The sequence below is a fragment of the Helianthus annuus genome, chromosome 9 (genome assembly GCF_002127325.2).
Source record: "Helianthus annuus cultivar XRQ/B chromosome 9, HanXRQr2.0-SUNRISE, whole genome shotgun sequence".
NCBI classification, from domain to species: Eukaryota; Viridiplantae; Streptophyta; class Magnoliopsida; order Asterales; family Asteraceae; genus Helianthus; species Helianthus annuus.
This window is the reverse complement of record NC_035441.2, coordinates 1-14,882: the sequence shown is the minus strand read 5'-3', so window position 1 is coordinate 14,882 and position 14,882 is coordinate 1. Positions and strand designations below refer to the sequence as shown.

General features: G+C 40.5%; 1 protein-coding gene and 1 long non-coding RNA gene across 2 annotated transcripts; both read left to right on the top strand.

Annotated features, from left to right (window-relative positions):
- The first annotated feature begins 365 nt into the window (after nucleotides 1-365).
- LOC110926661 lies at nucleotides 366-1,793 on the top strand. Its single transcript, XR_002585336.2, has 3 exons — nucleotides 366-514; nucleotides 988-1,041; nucleotides 1,504-1,793. It is a non-coding gene; the product is annotated as an uncharacterized LOC110926661 (long non-coding RNA).
- Nucleotides 1,794-2,559: 766 nt separating this feature from the next.
- On the top strand, nucleotides 2,560-8,702 carry LOC110926660. The gene is made up of 3 exons (XM_022170387.2): nucleotides 2,560-3,706; nucleotides 7,897-7,950; nucleotides 8,413-8,702. The coding sequence occupies exons 1-3, from the start codon at nucleotides 2,560-2,562 to the stop codon at nucleotides 8,427-8,429; spliced, it is 1,218 nt and encodes a 405-aa protein (XP_022026079.2). The 3' UTR covers nucleotides 8,430-8,702.
- The last annotated feature ends 6,180 nt before the right edge of the window (nucleotides 8,703-14,882 follow it).

The following is a 14,882-nucleotide window of genomic DNA, read 5'->3' as shown; positions in this document are numbered from 1 at the left end:
CATTCTTATATTCATTATAAGTTATTTTTGATGATCAAACTGATTGCATGTCATCTACATTACCATTTATGCTATATTTCGCAAAAACGATTTCTGTTGACTTTTTAAGAACATCTTTGACTCGACAAATAGCATGCTTAGAGTGGGAATCAGAGAATATGTAACACCCCAAAATATGTTTATCACTTATTTATGCTAATTTAAGTAAATATAACTTGCAAGAATTTAACCAAGTTAATAGAATGTGTTATTAGTTAATAAGAGAGAGGTTTAGTATGATAATTATCAACACTTAAAACTATAAGGGCTGAAATAGTAAATTATGATAAAAGTATTTTATTACTACTAGAAAGTTGTAAAACCAACACACTGGTGGTGTTGTTGGTCGACGACAAGCAAGAACAAAAGGGGGAAAACCCTAGCTTTCAAGAATTCTCAAGATTTGGAAGGAATTGAGAGCCCAAATCGATGCAAGAACCCGAATTGTCAACCATCTAAGTTCTAACAACAATAGGTAAGTCGAAAATCATGTTTTAGTGAGTAATAAGAAGTGGGTTTTTGACCCAAACGTGAAATTAGGTGCAATTCATGTGCAAATGCAGGTTAGGAACCTAAAATAAACTTAGAATTATGCTTAATTTCGATTATTGAAAAGGTTAGGGTTATACCCATATGTTGAAAGACTTGTATGAACAAGGTGATTTCTATAACATGCTTACAATTGTGAGTTGTTGCATGATCTTGTATGTGATGAAGGAATTAGACAAATTATCATAAGGTAAAGGAAGTATATGAATTTAACAAATTCTTGTTGAACTAGAAAGTTAATCAAGTGAAATCCATGCTATGAACACTTGTACATTATGATTATAAATTCAATGCCCACCAAGTGTTTGATAAAATGCTTAAGAGATGACTATATGTGTAGTATGAGAGAAAATGATGGAATGACTTGATTCAACTAAGTAAACGAATGTTGTAATGTAGGCGTGAAGGAGGAAAGCTCTAACACTAGTAAAGCGGAAGGAGCACAAGATCGAGGTATGCTTCACGTCATACGAGTCTTTATTATATTTCCTATTTATATAAACTTTCGTTGTTAAAGTTATATTTTCTTATATATAACGAGATTGACGATGTAGTAAGCAAGCGACAAATCCCTCGTGGATTTGGGTATGCTAATGAAAGAACTGTTGAGTTATGCAAACCCAATCTCATGGGTCGAATGTGTATGCTTAGCTCTCTATGAGAGTGGTTATGCTAAACCCAATCTCATGGGTCGAACGTGTATGCTTAGCTCTCTACGAGAGTGTTTATGCTAAACCCAATTTCGTGGGTAGAATGCGTATGTCAAACTCTCTGCGAGAGTGGTTATGCTTAACCCAATCATTGGGTTGTTGTATGCTTAAGAGTAAGAATGTTCTATGTGGTTAAAGCTAAATCGAAAGGTTATGGTTTTCTATGAGATAACTAACTTATTAAATTTTGTGAATGTTAATGTAGGTAAAGCACCTCTATAGGCGATTTGGAGATATGGGACGAGCACATGTTCAAGCCTTAAGATACCATGCGCTTCCGCAACTTATATGCATGCTTTTGGATCGTGTTTATTACTTGTTGACTTGTTGAAATGTTTTAGAATTAAAAACTTGTCGTTTTTGTTGGGATAGTTTTATGTTAAATGGGTCGTAGTGTAAACGTTGTAAGTTAGGTAAAAACAGGGAGTATGTTCGTTTTACAAACGGGTCATGCCCAATTTTTGTAAAAATTTCATTAAGCGTCAAAGTGGTACCTTAATTCTCCTAAAAATCTTGCTTATGTAGTTATTCTTTTATTTTTGAAAAACGGTCCTAACAAGTTGGTATCAGAGCCAAGGTTTGAGGGATTCGAGCTTGTAACGCGATGCTTGAACTCAAACCAGTGGCTCGTTCGAAAGTGTGCTCGCTCCCGGATCGCCAATGAGGTAATAAAGTATGATTTCGATAAATGCTAGCATATGTTATGAGTTTAAGATGTAAGGTTAAGTTAAAAATGTGAAGTAACAATTATGGGCATCAAAACAAGTAATTCAGGAACCCGGGCAGCTGGTACGGACCTGGAAGTGGGCTAAAATACAAAAAATAAAGCTGCAGCGTTTTTGCAAAACGGAAGCCCGTCGCCGACGGGTTAACCCCCGTCGCCGACGGCAACCTCTTGCCCGACGCCCTAAATAACTGCCGACGGGGAACAGTTACCCGACGGCCTTATTATGAGCCCGTCGCCGACGGGAACATAGCCGTCGCCGACGGCTTACGTAGTGCCAAAACGCTGAACTTGTTTTGTTTCTCGTACCTTGTGTTACCGGGTTGCCCGAAAGCTTACTTTATGGCTACATAATGTCCATACAAGGTTTAGCAAGTGTGTGTAAACTCAATTAGCGATTACAACGAGAATGGATTCATAAGAATCAAAAGAAATGAAGCGAATGACATGAAATGAACTAAGTGAATGATGATTAATGAGAAATGATATGCGGAAAGTTTGTAATTTGTATTAAATGAGAAGCATGATATTGTGTAGATGGCTGATGCAAGAAATATCAATGATGATAACAATGATGCGGTTAGACAAGAAGCATTCGAAAACAGAGTCACGGAAGTAGCGGAAGGAGTTATGCAAGCCAACCTACCTCGGTTAGCTCAAGAAGTAGAAAGCCGAGTTCTGGGGGTTGTGGATGCTATGATGACGAGTAGGTTCGAAGAGTTGAAAGAATTAATCGAAGGATCCAAGAGTAGAGGTAAGGAACGAAGGTGCACTTACAAGGATTTTATGGCTTGTCATCCGACGACGTATGACGGTAAAATAGATCCTATTGAATGTCAAAGATGGATCTCGAATATAGAGGCGGTCTTTATACGAAGCCGGTGTGATAAGGAGGATCAAGTGATGTTCGCTACCGGTTTACTAACCCATCAAGCGAAGGATTGGTGGGATGCTCACAGCAAGGAGGTAGGCGAAGACAGACTGCAAGCTATGACTTGGCAAGAGTTCAAGGGGCCCTTCATGAGATATCATTGTCCTCAGTCGGCGATCGACAAGATTCAGGAGGATTTCTTACGCCTCCGGCAGAAAAACGAATCAGTGAATGAAATAGCAAACAATTTTATGGATAAGATGAAGTTCTGTGGAGAATTGGTAACAACCGAGAGAATGAAGATAAGTCGCTTCTATGGTGTGTTAAAAGCAGAAGTTAGAGAGTTCATCACTCCCTCAAAATGCGAAACTCTTGAAGAGCTCATTGATTTAGCACGGGATAGAGAGATCGAAATTAAGAGGCAAGAGGAGCGAGGTGAAAAGAGGCCGAGTGAAAAGGGTGCAAGTTTTAGTCCATCCAAAAAGGGGAAGTTTCAGGATCAAGGAAGAAAGGGTAAGTCGAAGGGTGGGATTACACCATGCAAGACATGTGGGAAGCTCCATACCGGAGAGTGTTTGCTAGGTAAGAAGGGGTGCTTTAAATGTGGTAAGGAGGGGCATTCGTCCTATCAATGCCCGGATAACCCAAAGACTTGTTTCAACTGTTTCGAAAAAGGGCATATCAAGTCGGAATGTCCAAAGCTTCAACAAGGGTCAAAGAAAGAAGATAAGAAGCAAGAGGGTTCCAGGACAAAGGGGAGAATGTATCAGATCACGTCTGAAGAAGCCAAGTCCCAACCAAATGTGGTTTCAGGTATTTTTCTAATAAATTCTATACCGGTTTACGTTTTGTTTGACACCGGAGCTACCATGTCGTTTATCTCTAGTGAACTTGTTCAACGTCCATCCTTTAAGATTGAACGAATGTCGATGCCCTTAGAAGTAGAGATAGCAGATAGCAAAAGTTTCTTGTTGCACGAAATATGTAAAAATTGTAAATTGACCATTGAGGATGAGGAGTTTGCTATTGATCTTATCCCCATGATCTTGGGGGAATTCAAAGTAATAGTGGGTATGGATTGGATGTCTCAAAACCGCGCGGAGATAAATTGTGAAACCAAAACCATACATCTCCGGGCCCCAAGTGGAAAACGATTAAATGTACAAGGCGAAAGAAAGATAGAAGCGAAGCTATGTACTCTCGTTCAAGCCGCTAAGTGCGTGCTCAATGGGAGTAGAGCATACTTAGCTTACGTAGTAAATACTCAACAAAGCTTCCCAAAGCTTGAAGATGTTGAAGTTGTGAACGAATTTCCGGATGTATTCCCGGAGGAATTGCCGGGACTCCCTCCCGAGCGAGAAGTGGAGTTCAAAATCGAATTGAATCCAGATGCGAAACCAGTCGCGAAGGCTCCCTATAGATTAGCTCCCACGGAAATGCGGGAATTAATGACACAAATACAAGACCTCTTAGACAAAGGCTTTATACGCCCGAGTGTGTCTCCTTGGGGAGCGCCCGTCTTATTTGTTAAGAAGAAAGACGGGTCGATGCGCATGTGCATCGACTATAGGGAGTTGAATAAGCTAACTATAAAGAACCGCTACCCTTTACCTAGAATTGACGACCTTTTCGATCAGTTACAAGGGGCGAGTTGGTTCTCCAAGATAGATCTGCGATCTGGGTACCATCAGGTTAGAGTACGAGGAGAAGACGTTCAAAAGACCGCATTTAGAACACGTTACGGACATTATGAGTTTTTAGTTATGTCCTTCGGGTTAACAAATGCGCCGGCGGCATTTATGGACCTTATGAATCGTGTATGCCGACCCATGTTGGATAGATCGGTAATCGTATTCATAGATGACATTTTGGTTTATTCACGAAGCAAGGACGAACATGCGGTACATTTGCGTGAAGTACTTGAAACTCTCCGTAAGGAGAAGCTCTACGCAAAATTTTCAAAGTGTGCCTTTTGGCTTAGGGAGGTACAGTTTCTGGGGCACGTGATAAATACGGAGGGTGTTATGGTTGATCCTTCAAAGATCGATGCTGTAATGAAATGGGTTCCTCCGAAAAACCCAACAGAGATAAGAAGTTTTCTGGGTCTTGCTGGATACTACCGGAGGTTCATACAAGATTTTTCCAAGATAGCCCTGCCCTTAACAAAGCTGACCAGAAAGAAAGAGAAGTTTGTATGGGAAAAAGAACAGGAAGAGGCTTTTCGAATGTTGAAAGAAAAACTATCGAGTCCCCCAATCCTAATGTTACCAGACGGAACCGAAGACCTGGTGGTCTATTCAGACGCTTCACACCAGGGATTGGGTTGTGTTCTAATGCAAAGAGGGAGAGTTATCGCTTATGCTTCGCGACAATTGAAGCCTCATGAGATGAACTACCCCACACACGACTTAGAATTAGCGGCGGTAGTGTTTGCATTAAAAATTTGGAGGCATTATCTATATGGGGCAAAATGCACCATTTACTCGGACCACAAAAGCCTTAAATATTTCTTTGAACAAAGAGACCTAAATATGAGGCAGCGGAGGTGGTTGGAACTTATCAAAGATTATGATTGTGATATCCTCTACCACCCGGGGAGGGCAAATGTAGTAGCCGATGCTCTAAGCCGTAAAGAGTATCCACCTCCCATAAAAGTGAAATCCTTGAAGATGGTAGTTACGCCACGATTACTCGAGGCAATACGCGAATCCCAGATAAAGTCGCTCGGAGCGGAAAACCTGAGGAGGGAACGACTAAAAGGTGTGATCAATAATCTAGAAGAAAATTCGATCGGGCTTAAGACACGGTTCGGCCGAATTTGGATTCCGCGATTCTGCGAAGTCAAAGCTGCCTTGCTCGACGAGGCACATAAGTCTCGATATTCGGTCCATCCCGGGGCTACAAAGATGTATCGGGATTTGAAAGCCAATTATTGGTGGCCGGGAATGAAGCGTGACATAGTTAAATACGTCGCGAAATGCTTAACATGCTCCCAAGTGAAAGTTGAACATCAAAAGCCGTATGGGAAATTACAACCTTTGGAGATACCGGTATGGAAGTGGGAGGAACTAACGATGGATTTGATAACGAAACTTCCTAAAACAAAGAAAGGGCATGATACAATATGGGTAATCGTAGACCGACTTACGAAAAGCGCTCACTTTTTACCCATCAAAGAAGCTTACTCTTCCGAGAAAATGGCAGAAATTTATATGAACGAGATCGTATCACGTCATGGAGTGCCCGTGTCGATTGTCTCGGATCGGGACACTAGATTTACTTCTCGTTACTGGCGGAAGTTTCACGAGAGTGTGGGTACGAAGCTGCACATAAGTACCGCCTACCACCCTCAAACTGACGGCCAGTCAGAAAGAACCATTCAAACGCTCGTTGATATGTTGAGGGCGTGTGCCTTAGATTTTGGAGGAAGTTGGGACGACCAATTGCCCCTGGTCGAGTTTTCTTATAACAACAGTTACCATAGTGGTATTCAAATGGCACCATACGAACTATTATACGGGAGAAAATGTAGGACTCCCGTATGTTGGGGCGAAGTGGGACAAAGGGAGCTTGCACCAAGTGATTTAATAGCAGTAACGAACGAAAAGATTGAAATGGTTAGAACAAGGTTGAAAGCAGCTCAAGATCGGCAAAAAGCTTATGCAGACAAGAGAAGGCGTCCTATCGAGTTCCAAGTTGGAGATTTCGTCTTGCTAAAGGTGTCCCCATGGAAGGGTATAATCCGTTTTCGCAAACGGGGAAAACTAGGTCCTCGTTACATTGGGCCGTTTAAAATTTTGGCACGGGTTGGAAGGGTTGCGTATCGATTGGAATTACCGCCTGCTCTAAACGGGATTCACAATACTTTCCACGTGTCGCAATTAAGAAGGTGTCTTGCGGATGAGACAGCACTAGTACCACTCGATGATATCGAGTTGGATGAAGGGTTAAATTATGTCGAAAGGCCCATAGCCGTTAAGGAGTTCAAGGTGAAGAATCTCCGCAACAAAGCTGTTAGACAAGTGTTGGTACAATGGCAGCACCGGAAGGGTTCGGATCTTACATGGGAAGCAGAAGACGAAATGAGGAGACACTATCCTTTTCTATTTGGTATGTCCATGAATAAATTTATGATCAGGTTTCGGGGACGAAACCTCCTTTAAGGGGGGTAGACTTGTAACACCCCAAAATATGTTTATCACTTATTTATGCTAATTTAAGTAAATATAACTTGCAAGAATTTAACCAAGTTAATAGAATGTGTTATTAGTTAATAAGAGAGAGGTTTAGTATGATAATTATCAACACTTAAAACTATAAGGGCTGAAATAGTAAATTATGATAAAAGTATTTTATTACTACTAGAAAGTTGTAAAACCAACACACTGGTGGTGTTGTTGGTCGACGACAAGCAAGAACAAAAGGGGGAAAACCCTAGCTTTCAAGAATTCTCAAGATTTGGAAGGAATTGAGAGCCCAAATCGATGCAAGAACCCGAATTGTCAACCATCTAAGTTCTAACAACAATAGGTAAGTCGAAAATCATGTTTTAGTGAGTAATAAGAAGTGGGTTTTTTACCCAAACGTGAAATTAGGTGCAATTCATGTGCAAATGCAGGTTAGGAACCTAAAATAAACTTAGAATTATGCTTAATTTCGATTATTGAAAAGGTTAGGGTTATACCCATATGTTGAAAGACTTGTATGAACAAGGTGATTTCTATAACATGCTTACAATTGTGAGTTGTTGCATGATCTTGTATGTGATGAAGGAATTAGACAAATTATCATAAGGTAAAGGAAGTATATGAATTTAACAAATTCTTGTTGAACTAGAAAGTTAATCAAGTGAAATCCATGCTATGAACACTTGTACATTATGATTATAAATTCAATGCCCACCAAGTGTTTGATAAAATGCTTAAGAGATGACTATATGTGTAGTATGAGAGAAAATGATGGAATGACTTGATTCAACTAAGTAAACGAATGTTGTAATGTAGGCGTGAAGGAGGAAAGCTCTAACACTAGTAAAGCGGAAGGAGCACAAGATCGAGGTATGCTTCACGTCATACGAGTCTTTATTATATTTCCTATTTATATAAACTTTCGTTGTTAAAGTTATATTTTCTTATATATAACGAGATTGACGATGTAGTAAGCAAGCGACAAATCCCTCGTGGATTTGGGTATGCTAATGAAAGAACTGTTGAGTTATGCAAACCCAATCTCATGGGTCGAATGTGTATGCTTAGCTCTCTATGAGAGTGGTTATGCTAAACCCAATCTCATGGGTCGAACGTGTATGCTTAGCTCTCTACGAGAGTGTTTATGCTAAACCCAATTTCGTGGGTAGAATGCGTATGTCAAACTCTCTGCGAGAGTGGTTATGCTTAACCCAATCATTGGGTTGTTGTATGCTTAAGAGTAAGAATGTTCTATGTGGTTAAAGCTAAATCGAAAGGTTATGGTTTTCTATGAGATAACTAACTTATTAAATTTTGTGAATGTTAATGTAGGTAAAGCACCTCTATAGGCGATTTGGAGATATGGGACGAGCACATGTTCAAGCCTTAAGATACCATGCGCTTCCGCAACTTATATGCATGCTTTTGGATCGTGTTTATTACTTGTTGACTTGTTGAAATGTTTTAGAATTAAAAACTTGTCGTTTTTGTTGGGATAGTTTTATGTTAAATGGGTCGTAGTGTAAACGTTGTAAGTTAGGTAAAAACAGGGAGTATGTTCGTTTTACAAACGGGTCATGCCCAATTTTTGTAAAAATTTCATTAAGCGTCAAAGTGGTACCTTAATTCTCCTAAAAATCTTGCTTATGTAGTTATTCTTTTATTTTTGAAAAACGGTCCTAACAGAATACCCTTTTGAGGGTTTGTTCCCCACATAAATACCAACTTATAAGTGGTTTCAATTTGAGAAATGACAGAGCCAATTTCGTTTAATCGAAAAGTCAAACTTTATGAACAACGGTTTGACTCTTAACTAATAATCTATGCTAGAACGGATTTAAGGATGATATGAATGCTTACAAAGGTCCTAATGAAGCCTAGAAAACACTTGGAGGCTGCCTTGACGATCAGATTGCTCCTGGAAATGCTTTGAGAGTTCTTGCAAGTTGTGGGTGTTCATGTTTGTCACACCCCGATTTCCACGTGTCTCACCGGTGGGCCCGGTGGGGGATTACCGTGACGATGTTGGCAACAATATAGTCAAACCACACAATTATATAATGCACAGCGGAAGCAAAAGATAAATATATAACTTCAACCTCTGGTGATAATATCAATGTATTACAGAAGTTGAATATCCACAGTGGATCGTAAATAAATATAAAGTATTGTTCCATCAGATACTGCAATCAAGTTTGCGAGACTTATCCCGACGCTAGGGAGCTAATACCAGCCAATTACGTTTAGGTACCTGCACTTAATCTTTTTGGGGAAAATACGTCAGTTTACACTGGTAAATACATTTAACTGACACATTTGAAAATGTTTATTAAAATTGATTTGAATGCACAAGGCACAAACTCTTTTATAACTTGGGAAAATTCATAATGATCTTGTGAACGTTTTACATGTTCTTTTACGCGTTCAGTAGCCCGGGTCGTGCCGGGTTAAAGATTTATAGACACACCACGTTTGCGTAAAACCGTAGTATAAAAACCAACGGCTACGTCTTTTAATTTTAATGTCGACACTTTATACCGGGTGTACGCCTACACCGGGATGTCGATGGTCGTGGCCATTTCGTAAAACGATGCCAAGGATATCCGGGACAACGGTCATTAAACCCCCCAAAGGCTTATAAGCAACAAAACTGTTTAAATGAGCCGATCATATTTAATCAATTAACCACCTAAGCGATGGAATTATATAATGCTCAATCAAGCGGTATTAATATACCGTAACCCAAGCCCATATAGGGGAAATAAGTCAAAAGTATTTACCTTTGCAAGTATAAATCCTTAATTTAGATCAAGTCACCGATAGCTTTTACTGGGGCTCCTAATCTGGAACGAAGGTTTTAATTAACCTCTTAGAATCCTAACGGTCCTTGTATTAGCCGTAGCTTAAACCGGTTGATTCCGCTATATAGATATGGTTAATTCGCACGAGAAGGCGAAAACCGAGAATGGAGTATGATTTGGACCCAGCAAGTTTAGTGACTTGTTTTATATGGGTTTATAGTTCATACTCTGGATTTTGGGGTTCAAATAACATAATTTGACCCATATCGGTTATTGCATGAAAACTAGTTTCATGAGCCGTACCGTGTGCGCAAATAGGCGAAAGGTTAACCATAAGAGTCGTACGCTTATTTCCTAAGTCAATATGCCTTAAAAGTATTTTGGTATCAGTAGGATACCTTCCGTAATGCCCGTAACGAGTTTAAGTTAATATTATGCCCCGTAGGGGCTTTTCGGTCATTTTAAAGACTTTAAAAGGGCTTTTCGAGTTCTACAGGAAATCTGAGTTTCCCGACCAGCTTATAAAGCTTAAAATACTTTATTTATTATTTAAAATCAGTGGCAACTGGAATCGGGTCAAAAGACCTTGTAGAACTCCCGTTTTGGCCAAAAAGGGCATATTCGGTATTTACCGAACCGTAGCCATAACCGCAGGTTATGAGCAAGGTAAAAATTATTAAAAATCTTTAAAATTCCCAAAATATTATTTTACCACAGTGGGTAAAAGTTTTGGTGACGAAAACTTGGGTTAGATGGGCGTTATGCTAATTGCGCCGTTAATTACAAAACTTTCTTAAAAGTGCGCCTTTTAGCATAACTCTCATTCTAGACCTCGGATTGACGTGAAACTTTAAGGACATGCTTATAATTTAACAAGCAAGGTTTTGGTCCGTTCACGTGTCCGAAATACTCGTTTTAATTTTAAAAGGCCGTTACGGTCAACTTTTAGGCGAATGACGGAAATACGTAAAAGACTTGGATAACTCACGAACCGACCACAGAGGCGTATACCAACATGTGACCTGGTCCTAAGAGAGTCCTAAGGTATATTTATACCTCACTAAAACGGGTCAGAACTGAAGTCAAAGCAAAAGTCAAACTTATGCGACTTTCGGCTCCGAACCGGTTCAATATAGTAAATGATCGATTCAAACGAGCGCAAACATGTTTATATACTTATTATCATGTTTTATGATTGTCAAAACAGGTTCCATAACATATACATTACAGATTATGCATAAATCGCTAAAATAGCTTTCTGTTGACTTTTTAACCGCACGTTTGACTCGACATTTGACATAGTTAGAGTGGTGATCAGGGGGAACCATTTTAGAGGTTTATTACCCACATAAATACCAATTCATAACCATTTTTGATTCGTCATACGACTGAACCATTACAGATTTATTGTAAAGTCAAACCGTAGTTACGACGGTTTGGTTTTTAGCTAAAAACTAAGCATAAACTGAACTATGGATGATCAAGGTAACTTACAGAAGTTAGTACTTGAATATGGAGCAGAGAAAAAGGACTTGAGAGCTCTTGAAATGATCAGAGGTGTGTGTTTTGATGTTGTGAATGATATGTTGCATAAGGTGGCTATTTATAGCAAATGCCAAGCCTCTATGATCATTACAACCACCACAATAGTCCAGAGGTGATGGGTAGGTGTCCCAGAGGTGTATGGGTCGAGTAGGGGGCACCCATGCCTCATTTATTGGAGGTTGATCGTTCACAATGCTCAAAAGTCAAGAAAACACAAAGTTTCTGCATCTGGGCGTCCAATGCGGCCCGCATGGACATTCCATGCTTCTTTTACGCGGGCCGCCTGGGATTAAAAGATCAGACGCGTAGTTGAGGAGGCTCGCGGCCCGCCTCAACTTAACCCAATATGCAATGCGGGCCGCGTAGGGTTAAGATTTCAGAAATTTTAAATCTTTTTGCAATGATTGCAGAATCTGGCCATTAATAACGAAATCTTTCGTAATGATTTACCTGACCTTTCGGGTTTGAAGGGGTAACTTTGCGGTTTGGCCCTCGGTTATTTACCGATAGGGGCCTCGTGTTAATTACCCGCATTATTAAGTCCCCGGTTTATTTATTAATTATTTTGGAAAGCCTTAACTTTCACTGTTGACGCTTTTAACCCTTCTTCTACGAACTCGATCGTAACTTTCTCGTTTCATATCGAAACTTCGCGAAATTCATATATATTATTTTAGTGAGGGTATAATACCGTTACAAAGTCTTTGGAACGTTAAAGGGTCACTCAGAGGTATTATTAAACATGTTGACACAGTTAACCCCTGTAGTTTGTAATCTCTCACTTTCTTCCGCGTTTTGTTTTTCTACGATCTATAATTTATTCGTTTGAAGGTTTAAGCATTATTTAGGGATACTATACAGTATATTTACCCTTGTTGACATTTATATCCCTCGAATTTATATACCTTCAAGGTTTGTCAAAATTAGTCCTTTATTTATTATAAATGCCACGTGTAAACAAATGACACGTGTTAACACATCATTGGACACAAAAATTCGAGGTGTTACATCCTCACCCCCTTAAAATAAATCTCGACCCGAGATTTACTCAAATAAATAGGGGTATTTTTCTTTCATTGTAGCTTCGACTTCCCACGTATATTCAGGACCTCTACAAGCATCCCATTTGACTTTTACAATCGGTACGTGCTTTCTGCGAAGCTTCTTCACCTGTCGATCTTCAATCGACAAAGGTTTTTCTATGAACTTTAAGCTCTCATCTATATGCACATCTGTGTGTGGAATCACCAACGACTCGTCGGCGAAGCACTTTTTGAGATTGCAGATGTGGAACACATTGTGAATTCCATTGAGCTCTTCAGGCAAGTTTAGTTTATAGGCAACTGATCCGACTCGTTCAATGACCTCAAAAGGCCCTATGTATCTCGGACTCAGCTTGCCCTTCTTGCCGAAGCGCATCACCCCCTTCCAGGGTGACACCTTAAGTAATACTTTTTCACCCACTTCGAAGTGAAAATCCTTACGCTTTGGATCAGCGTAGCTCTTCTGCCTATCGCGGGCAGCCTTGAGACGTTCCCGGATCTGGACAATCTTGTCCGTTGTCTGGAAAACAATCTCTGGTCCCGATAATTGGACCTCTCCTACTTCCGCCCAACAAACAGGCGATCTGCATTTTCTACCATATAATGCCTCAAAAGGCGCAGCCTTTATGCTGGTGTGGTAGCTATTATTGTAGGAGAATTCGATCAGGGGTAGGTTTTTATCCCAGTTACCACCTAAATCGATCGCGCATGCACGAAGCATGTCTTCTAGCGTTTGGATAGTACGCTCACTTTGACCGTCCGTCTGTGGATGGTAAGCCGTACTAAAGTTCAAACGCGTGCCCAAAGATTGCTGGAAACTCTTCCAGAAGTGAGACGTGTATCTAGTATCCCTGTCGGAGATAATAGACACAGGTATGCCGTGTAAGGCTACAATCTTATCAACATAAAGTTGGGCTAACATATCGGAGCTATACGTCTCCTTGATGGGTAGAAAGTGAGCTGATTTAGTCAGCCTATCAACTATGACCCATATTGTATCGTTTCCTTTCCTGGTCTTGGGTAACTTGGTTATGAAGTCCATAGTTACGCATTCCCACTTCCACTCGGGAAGTTCAGGCTGTTGTAGCAAGCCAGACGGCTTTTGGTGCTCGGCTTTGACTTGAGCACAAGTCAAGCACTTTGCTACATGGGCGGCTACAGACTTTTTCAAGCCTATCCACCAATAATTTGCCTTTAAGTCTTGGTACATCTTGTCAGCACCAGGATGGACTGAGTATTTGGAACTATGGGCTTCCTGGAGAACAACATCTCGTAATCCTCCATAAATCGGAACCCATATACGTCCATTCAGTCTAAGGATTCCATCCTTGCCAAGAGTCAACTGCTCCTCAGTTACTCCCAGCTTTTCATTTGGATAATTAGCTTCCAACACAGCCTCACGCTGCGCAGCTAATATCCTTTCCATCAAATTATTTTTAACTTCAATGCTCTTGGCATTGATTCGAATGGGTTTTACCCTTTCTTTCCTGCTCAATGCATCGGCGACTACATTCGCCTTACCGGGATGGTACCTGATTTCGCAGTCATAATCATTCAGGGTTTCCATCCAACGGCGCTGTCTCATGTTCAACTCCTTCTGGTTGAACAGGTGCTGGAGGCTTTTGTGATCAGAATAAATCACAAATTTAATACCATAAAGGTAGTGCCTCCACAACTTTAGTGCAAATACAACGGCACCCAACTCCAAATCATGGGTGGTGTAATTCTTTTCATGCACCTTTAATTGCCTTGAAGCATAGGCAATCACCTTGCCCTTCTGCATAAGCACACACCCCATGCCTGTGTGTGATGCATCGCAGTAGACTACGAATTCATCTGTACCTTCCGGTAATGTCAACACAGGTGCGTTGCTTAGCTTCTGCTTCAGTATTTCAAAGGATTCTTGCTGCTTCGGGCCCCAAATGTACTTTTCTTTCTTCTTGGTCAAGGAAGTCAAAGGCGCAGCAATCCTCGAAAAATTTTCAATAAATCTCCGGTAGTATCCTGCTAACCCCAGGAAGCTACGGATTTCGGTAGGCGTCTTTGGCTCTTGCCAGTTCATGACTGCCTCTACCTTAGCGGGATCCACTTGGATACCACGCTCACTCACAACGTGTCCTAAAAACTGGACCTCTCGTAGCCAGAATTCACATTTCAAGAATTTGGCGTAGAGTTTCTCACGCTGTAGTAATTCGAGAATGCAACGGAGGTGCTTCTCGTGGTCATCTTGATTCTTGGAATATATAAGGATATCGTCGATGAAGACTATGACGAATTTGTCCAAGTATGGCTTGCAAACGCGATTCATGAGATCCATGAACGCAGCCGGTGCATTTGTGAGCCCAAAAGGCATCACTAGGAACTCTTAATGACCAAAGCGAGTCCTAAATGCAGTCTTGTGTACATCTTCATC

Bases quoted from the DNA above. Each gene is read 5' to 3' on its own strand.
- LOC110926660 (XM_022170387.2), top strand. From the start codon at position 2,560: ATGGCTGATGCAAGAAATATCAATGATGATAACAATGATGCGGTTAGA. The intron at 3,707-7,896 runs GTATTTTTCTAA...GTTGTAATGTAG, and splicing joins CCAACCAAATGTGGTTTCAG to GCGTGAAGGAGGAAAGCTCT.